At 45.8% G+C, this 13,688-nt stretch overlaps 3 protein-coding genes across 5 annotated transcripts; 2 read left to right on the top strand and 1 right to left on the bottom strand.

Moving 5' to 3' along the window:
• Positions 1 to 753: 753 nt before the first annotated feature.
• On the top strand, positions 754 to 2,941 carry LOC125508477 (Pentatricopeptide repeat (PPR-like) superfamily protein). The gene has a single exon (XM_048673196.2). The coding sequence runs from the start codon at positions 810 to 812 to the stop codon at positions 2,868 to 2,870; it is 2,061 nt and encodes a 686-aa protein (XP_048529153.2). The 5' UTR covers positions 754 to 809; the 3' UTR covers positions 2,871 to 2,941.
• Positions 2,942 to 2,980: 39 nt separating this feature from the next.
• LOC125508476 (putative serine/threonine-protein kinase At1g54610) lies at positions 2,981 to 7,428 on the top strand. Of its 3 annotated transcripts, XM_087525786.1 has the most exons (10): positions 2,987 to 3,858; positions 4,265 to 4,433; positions 4,524 to 4,648; positions 4,739 to 5,023; positions 5,099 to 5,416; positions 5,523 to 5,750; positions 6,099 to 6,199; positions 6,303 to 6,405; positions 6,631 to 6,972; positions 7,073 to 7,428. In XM_087525786.1, exons 1-10 carry the CDS (start codon positions 3,808 to 3,810, stop codon positions 7,340 to 7,342), a joined length of 1,992 nt encoding a protein of 663 aa, XP_087381912.1. In that variant the 5' UTR covers positions 2,987 to 3,807; the 3' UTR covers positions 7,343 to 7,428. The 3 variants fall into 3 exon arrangements, with proteins under 3 accessions (XP_087381911.1, XP_087381912.1, XP_048529152.1); XM_048673195.2 differs by having other exon boundaries at positions 2,989 to 3,858; positions 4,265 to 4,648; XM_087525785.1 differs by having other exon boundaries at positions 2,981 to 3,858; positions 4,265 to 4,648; positions 6,631 to 7,428.
• Positions 7,429 to 12,530: 5,102 nt separating this feature from the next.
• Positions 12,531 to 13,259, bottom strand: LOC147970819 (uncharacterized). Its single transcript, XM_087523652.1, has one exon. The coding sequence runs from the start codon at positions 13,257 to 13,259 to the stop codon at positions 12,531 to 12,533; it is 729 nt and encodes a 242-aa protein (XP_087379778.1).
• Between the last annotated feature and the right edge of the window lie 429 nt (positions 13,260 to 13,688).

Here is a 13,688-nt window from a genome sequence, read left to right as displayed (position 1 = left end):
TCAAGCGGTAACGGAGGGTGATGTGACAGAGCAGCTGTGGTGGTAGAAGTTGATGTGGCGAACCTGCTGAGGTGGATAGGCTGCATGTCAAGAGAAATAGAATAGTGGGGATCAACTATTTAGATATTATATATTTGCCATGATACACGCACTAAAATTTGTCATGGTCCATACAAAAAATATTTTTCATGGTCAAAATACTAGAATTGCCATGGTTAAAATACTAAAATTACCAAGATCTATGAACTAAAATTGACATGATCTATAAACTAAATTTGCCATGTTGAATTACTAAAAATGCCATGATCCATGAATTAAATTTGCCATGGTTAATTACTATAAATTTCCATGGTCAATTAATAAAAATTACCGTAAAAAGTAGTTGAAATACAATGGTAGCATTAAATCTAGAATAAAAAACTAGATGAAACATGTCATGGCAACTTTAGTGTAAATATTATGACAATGTTGGCGTAAATATCATGGAAACTTTTGGCTAAAATAAATTATCGAAACATATCAACATGAAATCTAATTTTAAAAAATCTAGTTTTGAAGATCTCGTCGAGGCAAATTTAATAGTGAAAACAGATTTTTAGTCGGACTTTTTATTTATGAAATAAACATTTTTAATTCTGAAAACAAAAGGATTTTCGCTGATGTCATTTGTTTTGACGTCTTTTCTGATAATACTGAAGTGCCGACTACTTAATTAATCAGTGAACGATCTGTAGGTGGCCTAAATCTAGCTCGCTTGGTTCTATCCAGTCCACCTGGTTGCTTCTTCACTCCAAAAACTCACGCTCGCCATGGCCATTGCCATGGCCTCGACCTCCTCCCCTGTAGCGGCCCTAAAGCACCCCCATTTTCTAGACTCCAAGGCCCTGAAGTCTCTCAAGCGCGCGAGAACCCGCTCATGCGCCCTCGCCGACGCTGACGCCGCCGCGGCCGCCCCCCGCACGTTCCAAGCGGAGCTCCGGCCGGACTCTAAAAACGCGCCCGCGCTCTCCGCTGAGATCCGCCGTCTCGTTCGTGCAGGCCGCCTTCGCTCTGCGCTCTGCCTCCTCGACCATTTATCCCACCGCGGCGTCCCGGCGAGCCCCTCAGCCTTCACTGCTCTCCTCTCCGCATGCCGCTCCCTCGCCCACGCCCGTCAGATCCACGCCCACCTCCGTGTCCACGGCCTTGACTCCAATGAGTTTCTCCTAGCCAGGCTCGTCGAGGTTTATCTTGCGGTCGGTGCTGCTGAGGAGGCCCGCCAGGTGCTCGGCGGTTTGCCCAGGGCCAGTGCCTTCTCGTGGAATGCTTTGCTCCACGGGCACGTTCGCAGGGGCCGGAGAGAGGCAGGGGATGCTGTCGCTGGCGGGTTTGTGGAGATGCGTGCTGCTGGGGCTAATGCCAACGAGTACACGTACGGCTGTGTCCTCAAGTCCATCTCTGGGAGTGCCAGGCCATCCATGGTCATGGCCACCGCCACACACGCCATGCTGGTCAAGAACGCATTTGCAGGTGCGCCGGGCATGCTGATGACTGGCCTCATGGATGTCTACTTCAGGTGCGGGAAGGTGAAGCTGGCGATGATGGTGTTTGAGGAAATGCCAGAGAGGGATGTCGTTGCATGGGGGGCAGTGATTTCTGGGTTCGCACACAAGGGGTTGAAGAGGGAGGCACTGGAGCATTTCCGGTGGATGGTGGAAAACGGAGTCAAGGTGAACTCGGTGGTGCTCACCTCAATCGTGCCAGTTATTGGTGATATACGTGCACGGAACTTAGGGAGGGAGATTCATGGGTTGGTGCTGAAGAAGTTTCCAGACTGTAAAGATGTAGCAAAGGTCCACGCAGGGCTGGTAGACATGTACTGCAAATGCGGCGATATGGTCTCTGGGAGGCGAGTGTTCTATAGCACCAAGAAGAGGAATGCTGTCTCATGGACAGCATTAATGTCTGGGTATGCATCCAATGGGAGGCCAGATCAGGCGCTGAGGTGCATAGTTTGGATGCAGCAAGAAGGAATCCGACCAGATCTCGTTGCGGTTGGTACTGTTCTCCCAGTATGCACAAAATTGCGAGCATTGAGCGAGGGGAAGGAAATCCATGCATATGCTTTGAGGAGGTGGTTCCTGCCAAATGTCTCATTATGCACTTCGCTCATCACCCTGTACGGTACATGCTGTCATTTAGAATACTCTCGCAGGGTGTTTCATGCTATGGATAAGAAAACTGTACGAGCTTGGACTGCATTGGTTGATGCCTACCTAAAGAACAGAGACTCTTCAACTGCTATTGAAGTGTTTAGATCAATGCTGCTGTCGAACCGTCGGCCTGATGCTGTTGCCATCACCAGGATACTGAGTGCCTGCTCTGATATTGGAGCATTACAACTTGGCAAGGAAGTTCATGGTCAGGTGTTGAAGTTGCGGATGGAACCTCTCCCGTTAGTTGCCGCAGAACTTGTTAACATGTATGGCAGGTGTGGGGACCTGAAGGCAGCACAGAGGGTGTTCAATCGAACAGACTCCAAGGGATCCTTGACGTGCACTGCAATAATAGAAGCTTATGCAATCAACCAGCGGCACAAGGAGGCACTGGATCTCTTTTCATGGATGCTGTCAAATAACTTTGCCCCAACTATTGTCACCTTCAATGTGGTTCTGAGAATCTGTGATGCAGCAGGATTGCATGATGAAGCTCTCGAGATTTTCGACTCCATGGTACAAGGGTACAACCTGGAAGCATCTGAAGAGAATTATGACTGCATCATCAGCCTTCTTACTAGTGCTGGCAGGACTGCCGAAGCACAGCGTTTTGATGATTTGAAAGCTGCACTGTTTAGTTCACCTGCTCCTTTTTTGGATCTTGAACAGCAGTAATTTTGTAAATATAATTTTTGACCTCCCTTCCAATATTAATAGAAGATTTGTCAAAATGATACTGATAAGAATTAGTATTTCACAACTCACAGAAAAGAAATATACTTTGTTACTAACAAGTAATGCCATCAGTCGCTAGGTCGAAAATTCAATATTAACCTCAACTGCTGCACCACACCAATAACATTATTGCCTTTATTCCCTCACAACAATTATCGTATCAGAAAGTTAGGGGTTTGGGTTTATGGCTTATCTGTTCGCTTCAGTTAGACTTTTTCCGGACTCATGCATGAATCTTCTTTCACATATTAAAAGCGAAGAGTTTGTTGCATTGCTTACTGAGCCATAATAAATAGGGTTAGTAATTTACGTAAGTTCTTTTTCCAGCAATAGGTGTTCATGTAGAAATGTATAGCTAGTAGTCTAATTGTCCGTCTTCTTTTTACTGTTATGTGGAACATTGACCTTTTATATTGACATGGTAATTAAACAGCTAACGGCAATCCTTTTATCTACAAAAGGAGTATATAACAGATAAAGAAAGAAACCTGTTGACTATTTTTGGAACAGAACATAGCTGATAACTATTTTTAGCTCTCGGAAATCCCTCCTATCCATTCCTTTATTGTCAGTTACTTCTAATATTTTGTTACTGTAAAAAAAACTTCTAGTGGTTTGCGGCATTTCCTTTTGAGATTTTTTCCCCATTTTGGTCCGTGCTACATTAGGAAAGAAATAAAAGAGGAATTTTAAAGGGAACTTCATTTCTGTGAAATCTCTATCTTCTGTTCTGGTCTTTCCGAATTCAATTTCGCTTTGCATTGCTGTTTATCTTCTCTCCTCTCCATCCAAGGACTGTAATGGGGAGTAGGCATGATGATGTTTCCTTGCTAGGGAAAAACAGATTGATACCAGGTTCTTGGTTCTTGTTATTGGCATGTGCCTTTACACCAAGCTGAAGTTTTCAGTGTTCAGCTGCCTTCCAAAGGTCAGAATTGTATCAATGAATTGTGTTTCGTGTTCCATATTTACTTACCTGGATTTGAAAGAATTTTTGTGGGTTACAAATCACCGGCAAATTTGCCACATTGGTCGGAATCACATAATTCAATGAAAGGAATTTTTTTGACTGTTTTAGCTTGAGGTCCAATTTGGCACTATTTTCAAGGATTCAGTTTCTGTCAGATTATTGTTTGGTTATTTGTACCACTTCATCTATTTTCTCAAATATGTTTTTTTACATCAAAATTAAGCTTGTAGTTTGTTTTCCAAGAATACCATAAAAGTGGGAAAGATCATCTGAAAATCTCTCAATCATTGTTTGGTTAAGAAAACAAACAAGCTTGTAGCAAGATTTAGAATCTGAGGTAATGGTCATTTCTTGTCAAGCGCAGATATTGGCTAGAAAGACTGCAAAGATTGGTCTCGATCTGATTCACTTGTTCAAGAAGGCATCACATGTGCTTATGGGCTGCCTTTGCTCCAAAGGCGCCAAAGATCATGCTGATGCCACTTCCGAAAACAGAGAACCATCAAGTAAAGATGACCCTAAGACTGCATCAGGTACGAATGATGGCAGCAAAGTCATGCCATATGCTGGAGAGAAGGTGGTGGTAGCTTTTGATGCTAGGTTCAGCAGTTGTAATAATGCAGAGTTGAAAGGGCTCTCAGGTGAGCATGTTGTTTATGGGTGGCCAACTTGGCTTGCAAATGTGGCGCCTAAAGCAGTAGAAGGCTGGTTGCCTCGACGAGCCGATTCATTTGAGAAATTAGACAAGGTGAACAACTGATTTGATTGTGTGGCTTATGTATATTAAATTTCCTGATAAAGAATATTCATTAATTGAATGCTTTCTTTTGAGTTGTAGATTGGACAAGGAACTTACAGTATTGTGTATAAAGCCCGAGATCTTGAAACAGGGAAGATTGTTGCACTAAAGAAGGTGCGGTTCGTCAACATGGATCCTGAAAGTGTTCGCTTTATGGCTAGAGAAATCCATATTCTTCGGAGACTGGATCATCCAAATATCATAAAGCTTGAAGGAATTGTAACATCTCGTGTGTCGCAGAGCCTGTATCTGGTTTTTGAATACATGGAACATGACCTTTCCAGTCTTATTGCAAGTCCAGGCCTCAAACTCACCGAGTCACAGGTGGTTAGCGTCCGACTCTTGCATTGAACAGTTAAGAAACTTACATTGACTAAAACAATTAAACATGAATGTCAGATAAAGTGCTTCGTTCAGCAGCTGCTTCATGGCCTTGATCATTGTCACAAAAATGGAGTTCTGCATCGAGACATCAAAGGATTGAACCTCTTGATTGACAGCAATGGAGTACTGAAGATTGCAGACTTTGGCCTGGCAACATCTTTCGACCCTGACAATCCACAACCACTAACTAGCCGTGTTGTGACATTGTGGTACAGACCACCAGAGCTTTTACTTGGTTCCACAGAGTATGGTGTCGCTGTGGATATGTGGAGTACAGGGTGTATTGTGGCAGAACTCTTTGCTGGCAAACCAATCATGCCAGGAAGAACCGAGGTATTTCTTATTTTGCCTTCGAAGATCCAGAAACAACATCAGTTACCTTTCAGATTTTTATGCTGGTTGAAGTCTTATGATTTTTTTTACAATAATGTTATCGTAGGTGGAGCAAATTCACAAGATCTTTAAGCTCTGTGGGTCGCCGATGGATGACTATTGCAAGAAATCAAAGGTGCCAGAAACAGCGATGTTCAAGCCTCAGCAGCAATATAGGCGGTGTGTTGCTGAGACTTTCAAAGATTTTCCTCCTTCCACTGTAGTTCTCATAGACTCCTTGCTTTCATTAGAACCAGAAGTTCGTGGAACAGCTTCCTCAGCTCTTCAGAGTGATGTAAGTTTCCGATCCTCTCATAAGAATCTTTTGTATGGTGCAATACCTGGCTTACAAACCTTATTCAGACTTTTCTTTGGTGTTGCAACATATTAATGAATATACATGCAGTTCTCCTGCATGGTCTCCTTTTTTTTAACTTCTCGGAAGTTTAACATATTAGTGTAGTTAAAATTAGACCGCTGTTAGTATATTTTGAAATGAATAGCTATCAGTGGTAAGTGGTTATCTTAGTTGCTGCCGGTTTTCTGATCTCCCTTGTGTGACTGTGCATCTACCTGTAGTACTTTGCTTATGCGAATATCTCAGGATCTGTAGTACTTATCCTATGTTTCAAATCTCTTTCAGTTTTTTAAAACAAAGCCACTTGCTTGTGACCCTTCAAGTCTACCGAAACTTCCAGCAAGCAAGGAGTATGATGTTAGACTCAGGCAAGAGGAAGAGAGGAGGTACACTTGCCAACATCACCATTTCTTGTTCCATCTGGACTCATTGCACTCCTTGTTGGGCGGTTCAATCAAATGCCAACACTCTGCATTCATGTTCTTGCAGGCAAAGAAAGGCAGCTCTTGGTGGACGAGGAGCTGAATGTTCCAAACCAGGAAATGAAAATCATGTAACCAGTCGTGCTGTCAATGGTGCTGCTGAATCGAAGGTAGCGATTCCAGATTATTGCTTGAGTTCCCAATTATAATATATTATTATACAAAAAATCAAATAATTAGTCTGTTCTGTTAATTCTAAATATGTACAGCTAACAGGTTTTATGCTTTAAAAAACATGGGCAAATTCCTAAAAAGTTACCCCTAAAACATGAGCACATCTCTTTATAAGGCATGCACCTTCGGAAGTACATCTGCCTGTCCCTGTCACCCTGCAGGAACACGCGCATGCCAGTTCAAAGAGCAACAGCGTGAAGTTCTACCCCGAGGATAGCGTGCCCGGTTTCCGGGTGGAGCCACGCCCGTTGCCAACCACGGTGCAGGTTCCTGGATTTGGCTCTACATGGAACATGGGAGGTTACACAGATCATCCAACGACGCCTGGTTGTGCCTGCAGTTCTGTTCATGTCGCAAATTCCTCTACCTCGAGGACAAAGGCATCATCGCATTCACATATACCACAGTTTTGCACGACAGATCTGAGGAATGCAGTTGAGGTTACATATCAGAATCAGCCACCTGATAGGCCTGCATCATCTCACAACAAGAACCCCCTAGAGGTGCAGGACGCTATGATCAGTGTGCTACTGCTAAGGGAAGTATTGAGGATTTATATTCTTTCATCTCACATGGCTCGTACCATTGCCTTTCTGTGGTCAGAACCATGGAAGGAAGCTCAGGAGGATCCACCACTCGGGGCCATTGGTGCCGCTGGGAGGGAATATCGAGGACATGCTCAAGGAGCACGAGAGGCACATCCAAGAGGCGGTGCGCAAGGCACGGCTCGGCAAGACGAGCAGGCAGCGAGCAGCTGAAAAGGTCGTACGGGAGCTCTGCGAACATGGACCGGATTTCAGAGGTGTCAGCACCACATTCGTCTGCGAAGCTGCCGTTTCACGTTGCTGCAGGTCCCCCTGTATAGAGTTTTAGCATGTAACCGTGTGTTCTCATATAGGATATTGGGGTGTTTATATACTTTATAAACTGAAAAAGCGCAGGGCATGACTGAATTTATAGATCTCTCTGCTCTTTTTCCTTCTTAGTGTATTTTTTATGGTAACTCCTTGTTAGTGTATAATAGTACCTGAACCTAGAGTTTCATCAAGGTTTGGTACACTTGATGAATTATGAGCCGCTCTTGCTTAGACAGACCTGAACTCCAACGCAGGTACCCATTTCGTCGGCCGCCGTCCGTTTGGGTCGCCGCGGACAAAAGTGTTGGCTCAACGCGTCGACCCATTCCTAAAACGCGTCCGTGCGAATCCATTTGCGGCTCAAATTTACGGCTGAAATGCGTCGGTGCGGACGCAAAGCGGACTTGCCACGTGTCCTCTCGGTGTTCGCTGCGTCCCCACCTGGCGGTCGCCCAACTACCACGGTTAGCTTTATTAATGATGACCCCTGTCGTGGGCCCACGCATCAGCGACGGTGGTCGCCTTTTCTAATCCAAGCGTGCGGTGGGGGGGGGGGGGCTCATCCGCTTACAGACGCCCCGTCCCCATCTCGCCACCCCTGTGCTCCCTCGCCGGCGACAAAGCCTAGCAAACCCTAGCCACCGCAATGGGCCTCTTCTCCGGCAAGGGAAAGGGCAAGGCGACCGCTGGCCCTTCCCGCGTGCTCCCCCTGCCTCCGCCGTCGTCCTCCCATCGGCCGAGGCAGCGCATCGCCATCCCAGTGCAGCAGGCGAAGTGGCACTGGGAGCACCGCATCCCTCCTACCCCGACATGACACTGCCACGTGACTGTCATGGATCCGGAGAGGATCCCAGTGCCGGCGCGCCACGGTCGGCGCGGGCGCACGTGGAGGAGGTGCGGCGCCGGAGGCAGCTGCTGACGCCGGAGCAGCGCCAAGACCCGACGTACGCGTTCGACTCGCCCGCGTGGCAGCGGTGGTCCGCCTTCAAGTACGAGGAGGCCAGGAGGTGCGACGTTCGCGACGTGCACCATGGCTTCCCGCCGCCAGCCTCGTCGTGCACGACGAGGTCTAGGAGGAGAAGGCCACCTACCAGGCGGCGCTGGCCGCCGTCCTCCGTGAAAGCGAGGAGTGGCGCATGAAGGAGGAGGCGTACCAAGCGCGCATGGCGGAGGCTATGGCGCTCCCCGCAGCCGGTTACTGTGTCGTGCCGCCGTTGAGGCCATCGTCCCCCGTCAAGGCCGAGCCGGAGCCAGAGCCAGAGCCGATCCCCATCGATCACTACTCACAGACCAGGCGAGTGCGCGAGTGGGTCAGCATGCGGTCTGGTTGGTGTTGTGGACTCTCGCGGGCCTTTGTGGCCGGCATTGATGTTTAATTAATGCTTTTATTTTTCAAAATGTTGGCGCTAATGATTTTTTTCACGCGACCTCAAAAATTGATCGGGCCAGCGTCGGGCGCAAGCGCCGACCCAAATGCGAAAGCGGACATGGCTGTCAGCTGGGCCGATCCAAACGGACAAAAAGCGGACAAAAGCGCCATCCGTTTGGGTCAGCGCGTTGAAGTTCCTCTTAGTTTGGTGGTTCTGCGCAGTCTTTTTTCAAAAAACACGCAAGATTCATGTCTTTTTTGGGAAACGCTTAAAACCAACCGTTGATGCAACCTGCGTGTCCGCGAAATCACTAGTTAAGGAGCGCTCCCCGCAATGATTAGTCGGGGAGCGCTCCCCTCTCGCCAAGTGTCACGTGCGGAGCGCTCATGAGACTTTTCCGTGGCGCTCCGCGCGCGACACTTGTCGCACGCACGCCCTCTCCCGTGATTTCCGGTTTCCGGTTTCTCTTTCTGGTTTTTCCTTTTTTCACTTTAGTCCTTGTACTTTTAATGTTTTGTAATACACTTTTGATCTGTTTTGAGATATGTTTCTATCTCGTGTGGCTGAACCGTCGCTGCGGACTGTTCTTTCTTTGGCGTCGTCTCTGCCCGTCGCGGCCGCCGCTCTTGCCGCATGGTTACGGCGGCCCCCGTCGCGACTGCTGCGCTTGTCACGTGCTCTTACGGCGGTCCTTCTTTAGCGTCGACCGCGCCTCTCGTTCGCGGTATCATCATTCCCTACAGGGTTGCATTCGTGGGTTCCCTGTTTCCATTTGGTTTCTCTTTTTGTTCCCATTATATTTTTGGATATGGAGATTTATGGGGTAGTTACGGGTGGGGACTACCAACACTATCAGATGTCAAGTTTGAACTCGGTTTTCTGGAATTAGTTCTTGATAATCATTGTGTTCCTTGCAAGTATGACTTGTCCTTTTTGCCGTATGCCTGCTGGCCCGTGTTCTTCTGTTGATTCTTCTGTAGATGGGTTCAGTGTGTGGTTCTGGATCGGCGTTGTTTGAGGTGTGTTGTAAGAATATCATTTTATAATTGTTTAATTTTTGGCACACATGCTTATTTCTTTTGGTGCTGCCCATGCTGTTTTGATTTTGATTATGATCCTTGTTTTGATTTGTTGTGCAGTATGTTCCGTGCAGTGTTAGAGCTCATCTTGCTTGTTACATCGAGGAGTGAAGGGCTTTAGCCATCAGGAGGGGTGACTAAGATACTGATCTTGCTCTTCAGTGCAATGAGGATTATTTGTATGGTGTTCTGTTTAGTCATGGTCGGGTGAGAAGCAAATTTAATGGTCCTTCCTGGGAACGACTGGTCAGTGATTATGGTGTTCATCCTTCTGATATAATGACTGTTAGGCTTGAGCATTATGGGACGTGGATGGTATTGATTTTTATCATGTTGGTCATGGAGATGCGTTGTCTCCTTTACCATCTGTTGGCAAGGTTTATTTTTAAGAAAGTTTTTAGCTTGTTTTATTTTACATGATGATTTTTCTGTTCCCTTTAGCCTGTGTAATTATATTTTGTAGCTCTTGATGGTTTGAGCGACTCCTAGAAGGAACTTGTTGGGAGTTGTTATTACACCCGTGGTGTTTTTCTTAATTATCAGCAGATGTATTTCATGAGGTGTCAACTCTTTGATGATGAGTACATACCCTGTTGTCCTTTTGTTCACAGGATTGATTTCATAAATGTTAATGGTCATCGTATGGCCAGATTGTTTTTCCATTGTTTTTCTTAGTTTCTGTTATTTATTTATTTATTTTTATTATCTCTTCTATTTATAGTTTTGAATTTTTGTTCTATTTCTGATAGCTTGATGTTTTTGTCAGGTTATTCCTGGTATTGTTGTGAGGAGTTTGAAGGAGTTTGTGACATTTCCTAGGACTGGAGTTTTAACTCTTGAAGTTACTTTGGAAACTCTTGATGATGATATATATGTGAGCACTCCTTGCTCCTACTTCGTTGGCTTGGGTAATAGAATGGTGTTCAAAGAGGAAGGTTCAGTGATTTTCTCCAGGCATCGTTTATTGAAGTAAGCAACTTGGTGCTGATAATTTTCAAAGAGCGTGATGGGAGGCTTGTTGTTATCTTCAATCTTCTGCCGCAGTGATGTTAGTTATAGCCTTTGAACATAATGGATTTTGTTTAAAAATCTATGCTATGGTGTAATGTTATTTAGATATATGAAACGATTGCTGTTGTTTAAAAACCTAACTGTTCATTGCTGTTGTTCGTTTGTAGAAGAGGCATGGTTGTGTATAAATACATTAGAGGCACGTGTGTTCTTTACTCTGACATGTGTTGTAGAGACAGGAATGTCTGTGCAGCATCAAAGAGGCATGGACGATCACGTGTGAAATAGCTTGTAGAATCACGACGCGTGTTATGCGAGGCACGGGTGTGTGGGCATGAGAGACACGTGAGTGAAACCTCTATAGGGGAGGCACATGTATAGGCTGGTTGCATCCGGCAGCATAGGGCTTTACTGAGAGGAACGTGTGTGTAGCACCAAAGTTGCACGAGCGATCACACGTGCGGAGCACGTAGAGTTACTGTCGGTTTCATGTGAGGCACGTAGAGTTACTTTGGTTTTCATGTGAGGCACATGTGTGCAGAGCACGTAGAGTTACTGCGAGTTTCATGTGAGGCATGTGGATTGAGCAATCGAAGTCACGTAAGTGAAGTCAGTACATGCACGGTTGTTTGGAGGCACAGGTATACTGAGAGGAGCGTGTGTGCAGCACCAAAGTTGCACGGACGATCATGCGTGCGGAGCACGTAGAGTTATTGTGGGTTTCATGTGAGGCACGTGCATTGAGCAATTAGAGGCACGGAAGTGAAGTCAGTACAGGCACGGTTGTGTGGAGGCACGGGTATACTGAGAGGAGCATGTGTGCAACACCAAAGTTGCACGGGCGATCACGCTTGCGGAGCACGTAGAGTTACTGTGGGTTTCATGTGAGGCACGTCGATTGAGGAAACAGAGGCACGGAAGTGAAGTCAGTACAAGCACGATTGTGTGGAGGCACGGTTAATAACCCTCTTGCCGCTGTTAAGTTTCTAGAGGCACGGAAGTATGACAGCAGAGGCATCGGTCCGAATACTTGGTTAGAGAGGCTCGGTTGTGGATGCATAGGTGTGAAGTCTCTAGGGTTATGGGCGTGTGGCACCACAGGCATGGGTTCGAATAGACACTTAGGGAGCCACGGTTGTACATAGGTCAGTTGCACATGGTAGTGTAGTTTTATGGCATCGTGCAGAACTGGTGTATGGAGAGGAACCTGTGTGCAATAGCAAGGATGTTCTGAATGGACAGAGCGGTGTTTGATGTAAAATGGTTGTGTTGTGTGATTTTTTTTCAATGTGGTTAAAGTTACAAACTTCTTGTCCCTTGCGTCTGTGTACCGAATGTTTTTCTGCAATATTTATGGATTGTTTACGCCAATGTTGAATAAGCATTCTACTGAAAGTTTACAATGATACAATCACATATTATCGTAAATGCACAATGCATCTTGTAAAGGTTAAGTATGAAAATTATAATAAATATTGTGCGATATATCTCTCCTTCTATAATCATGGATACAATATATTTTTTCTCAATACTGGGAGATAACTTACTAATTGCATTTAGACATGCAAAACGTACTATACATTTGTACATGAGTACACCATTGTGTTCAAATGTAAAATAGTAATACAGTACACACAACATCTTTGAGCAACATCAATCATATTTACAACATAGGTTCATTCAATCTAAATTATCATAATAGTAGTTACTACTAGTTTAATGTAGACATCCATTTTCTCGCAATTTACCAACCACTGTTTCCCTTCCGGTGCTTCCAGCCGCTCGAAGATCCCTCGTCTTTGTTCTTACGTGGGCGGAGTCTTTCCTTCATTGGTTGTTGGTGGAGGTGACGTAGCCCGTGCTTGATGATTAGGATTCTACGGTACAACTCATAGCTAACATACCCGTCTTTTGCTGCGTACTCAAGGTGTATCGGGGAAAGCGGCTTCCACTCCCAGAACTGGTGCTTCTCCTTTGGGAATGATTTCTTCATGTTCTTGTATGAGGGGTCGATGATGGCCGCTGCAAGGTCACCCATGGAGTCCCTTTCTCCACCACCCTTGATGCAGAATAGCCTCTGGATGTCGACGTGGTGCTCATCTGGAATTTTGATCCATGCACGGGCAAGCATGGTCTTGTCGCTCCTGGTGTCGACGCTAGTGAAAGTTACTACTTTCCGTTGCAGGAAGTCAAGTAACGCCTGAGAGCGCTCGAACCTGCAACAGTGGTATACGAGGACATGCTCGCGCATGGCAAGTTGGACGACGGTGATCCCTTGTCGTATGTAACTGATCTTTCGTGTGTACTCGAGGTCGAGGCCGACAAATTTGTTCTTCTCCTCCTTTAGCCATTCCTCGTACTTTTTGATGATCCGCTCCACGGTCCTTGGGTCGTTGCTGTACACCACCTCCAGCACAGTTGTACCGTTGGTAGTGATGTGTTTGATGAGTGTTGTTAGTTTCCCGTCATCCATGGCTGGAGGTGTGCGGTGGTGAACTGCGGCCGGCGAGAAACTTCTGAGGAAGACGATGCAATTGGACTCGAAAAAGTGAAAGGGATCTTTACTTTGTCATGCAAAAAAGGAAATCGCCAAAGAGAAGTTGGTAGTCATCCGGCGGTTCCAAGGGTAGATTTACAGAAACGGGCGTTTGTTTTATCTATTTTTAAGATTTTCACTTATCTTGTTCATTGATTTTTTTATTCCTCGCGTGCTGGGTGCGTGATCCATATGTGCGTATTCCATCTTTGGCTATGAAGGTAGTCATGAAACGGTAGAACACTCAACAGATGCATGGTCGTGCCTTTGTTGTCAAAACGTTTTTTTCGGTTAACAACCTTCCTTGGTCAAGGAGGCACTGTTGTTATGTTATTCGGTGCACAACTATGTGTTTAGGAAAAGTTG

Source organism: Triticum urartu, chromosome 5A (assembly GCF_056163025.1).
Source record: "Triticum urartu cultivar PI428250 chromosome 5A, HENAU_Tu73, whole genome shotgun sequence".
Lineage (NCBI taxonomy): Eukaryota > Viridiplantae > Streptophyta > Magnoliopsida > Poales > Poaceae > Triticum > Triticum urartu.
The sequence above is the reverse complement of the archived record's forward strand: the minus strand, read 5'-3'. Positions and strand labels throughout refer to the sequence as shown.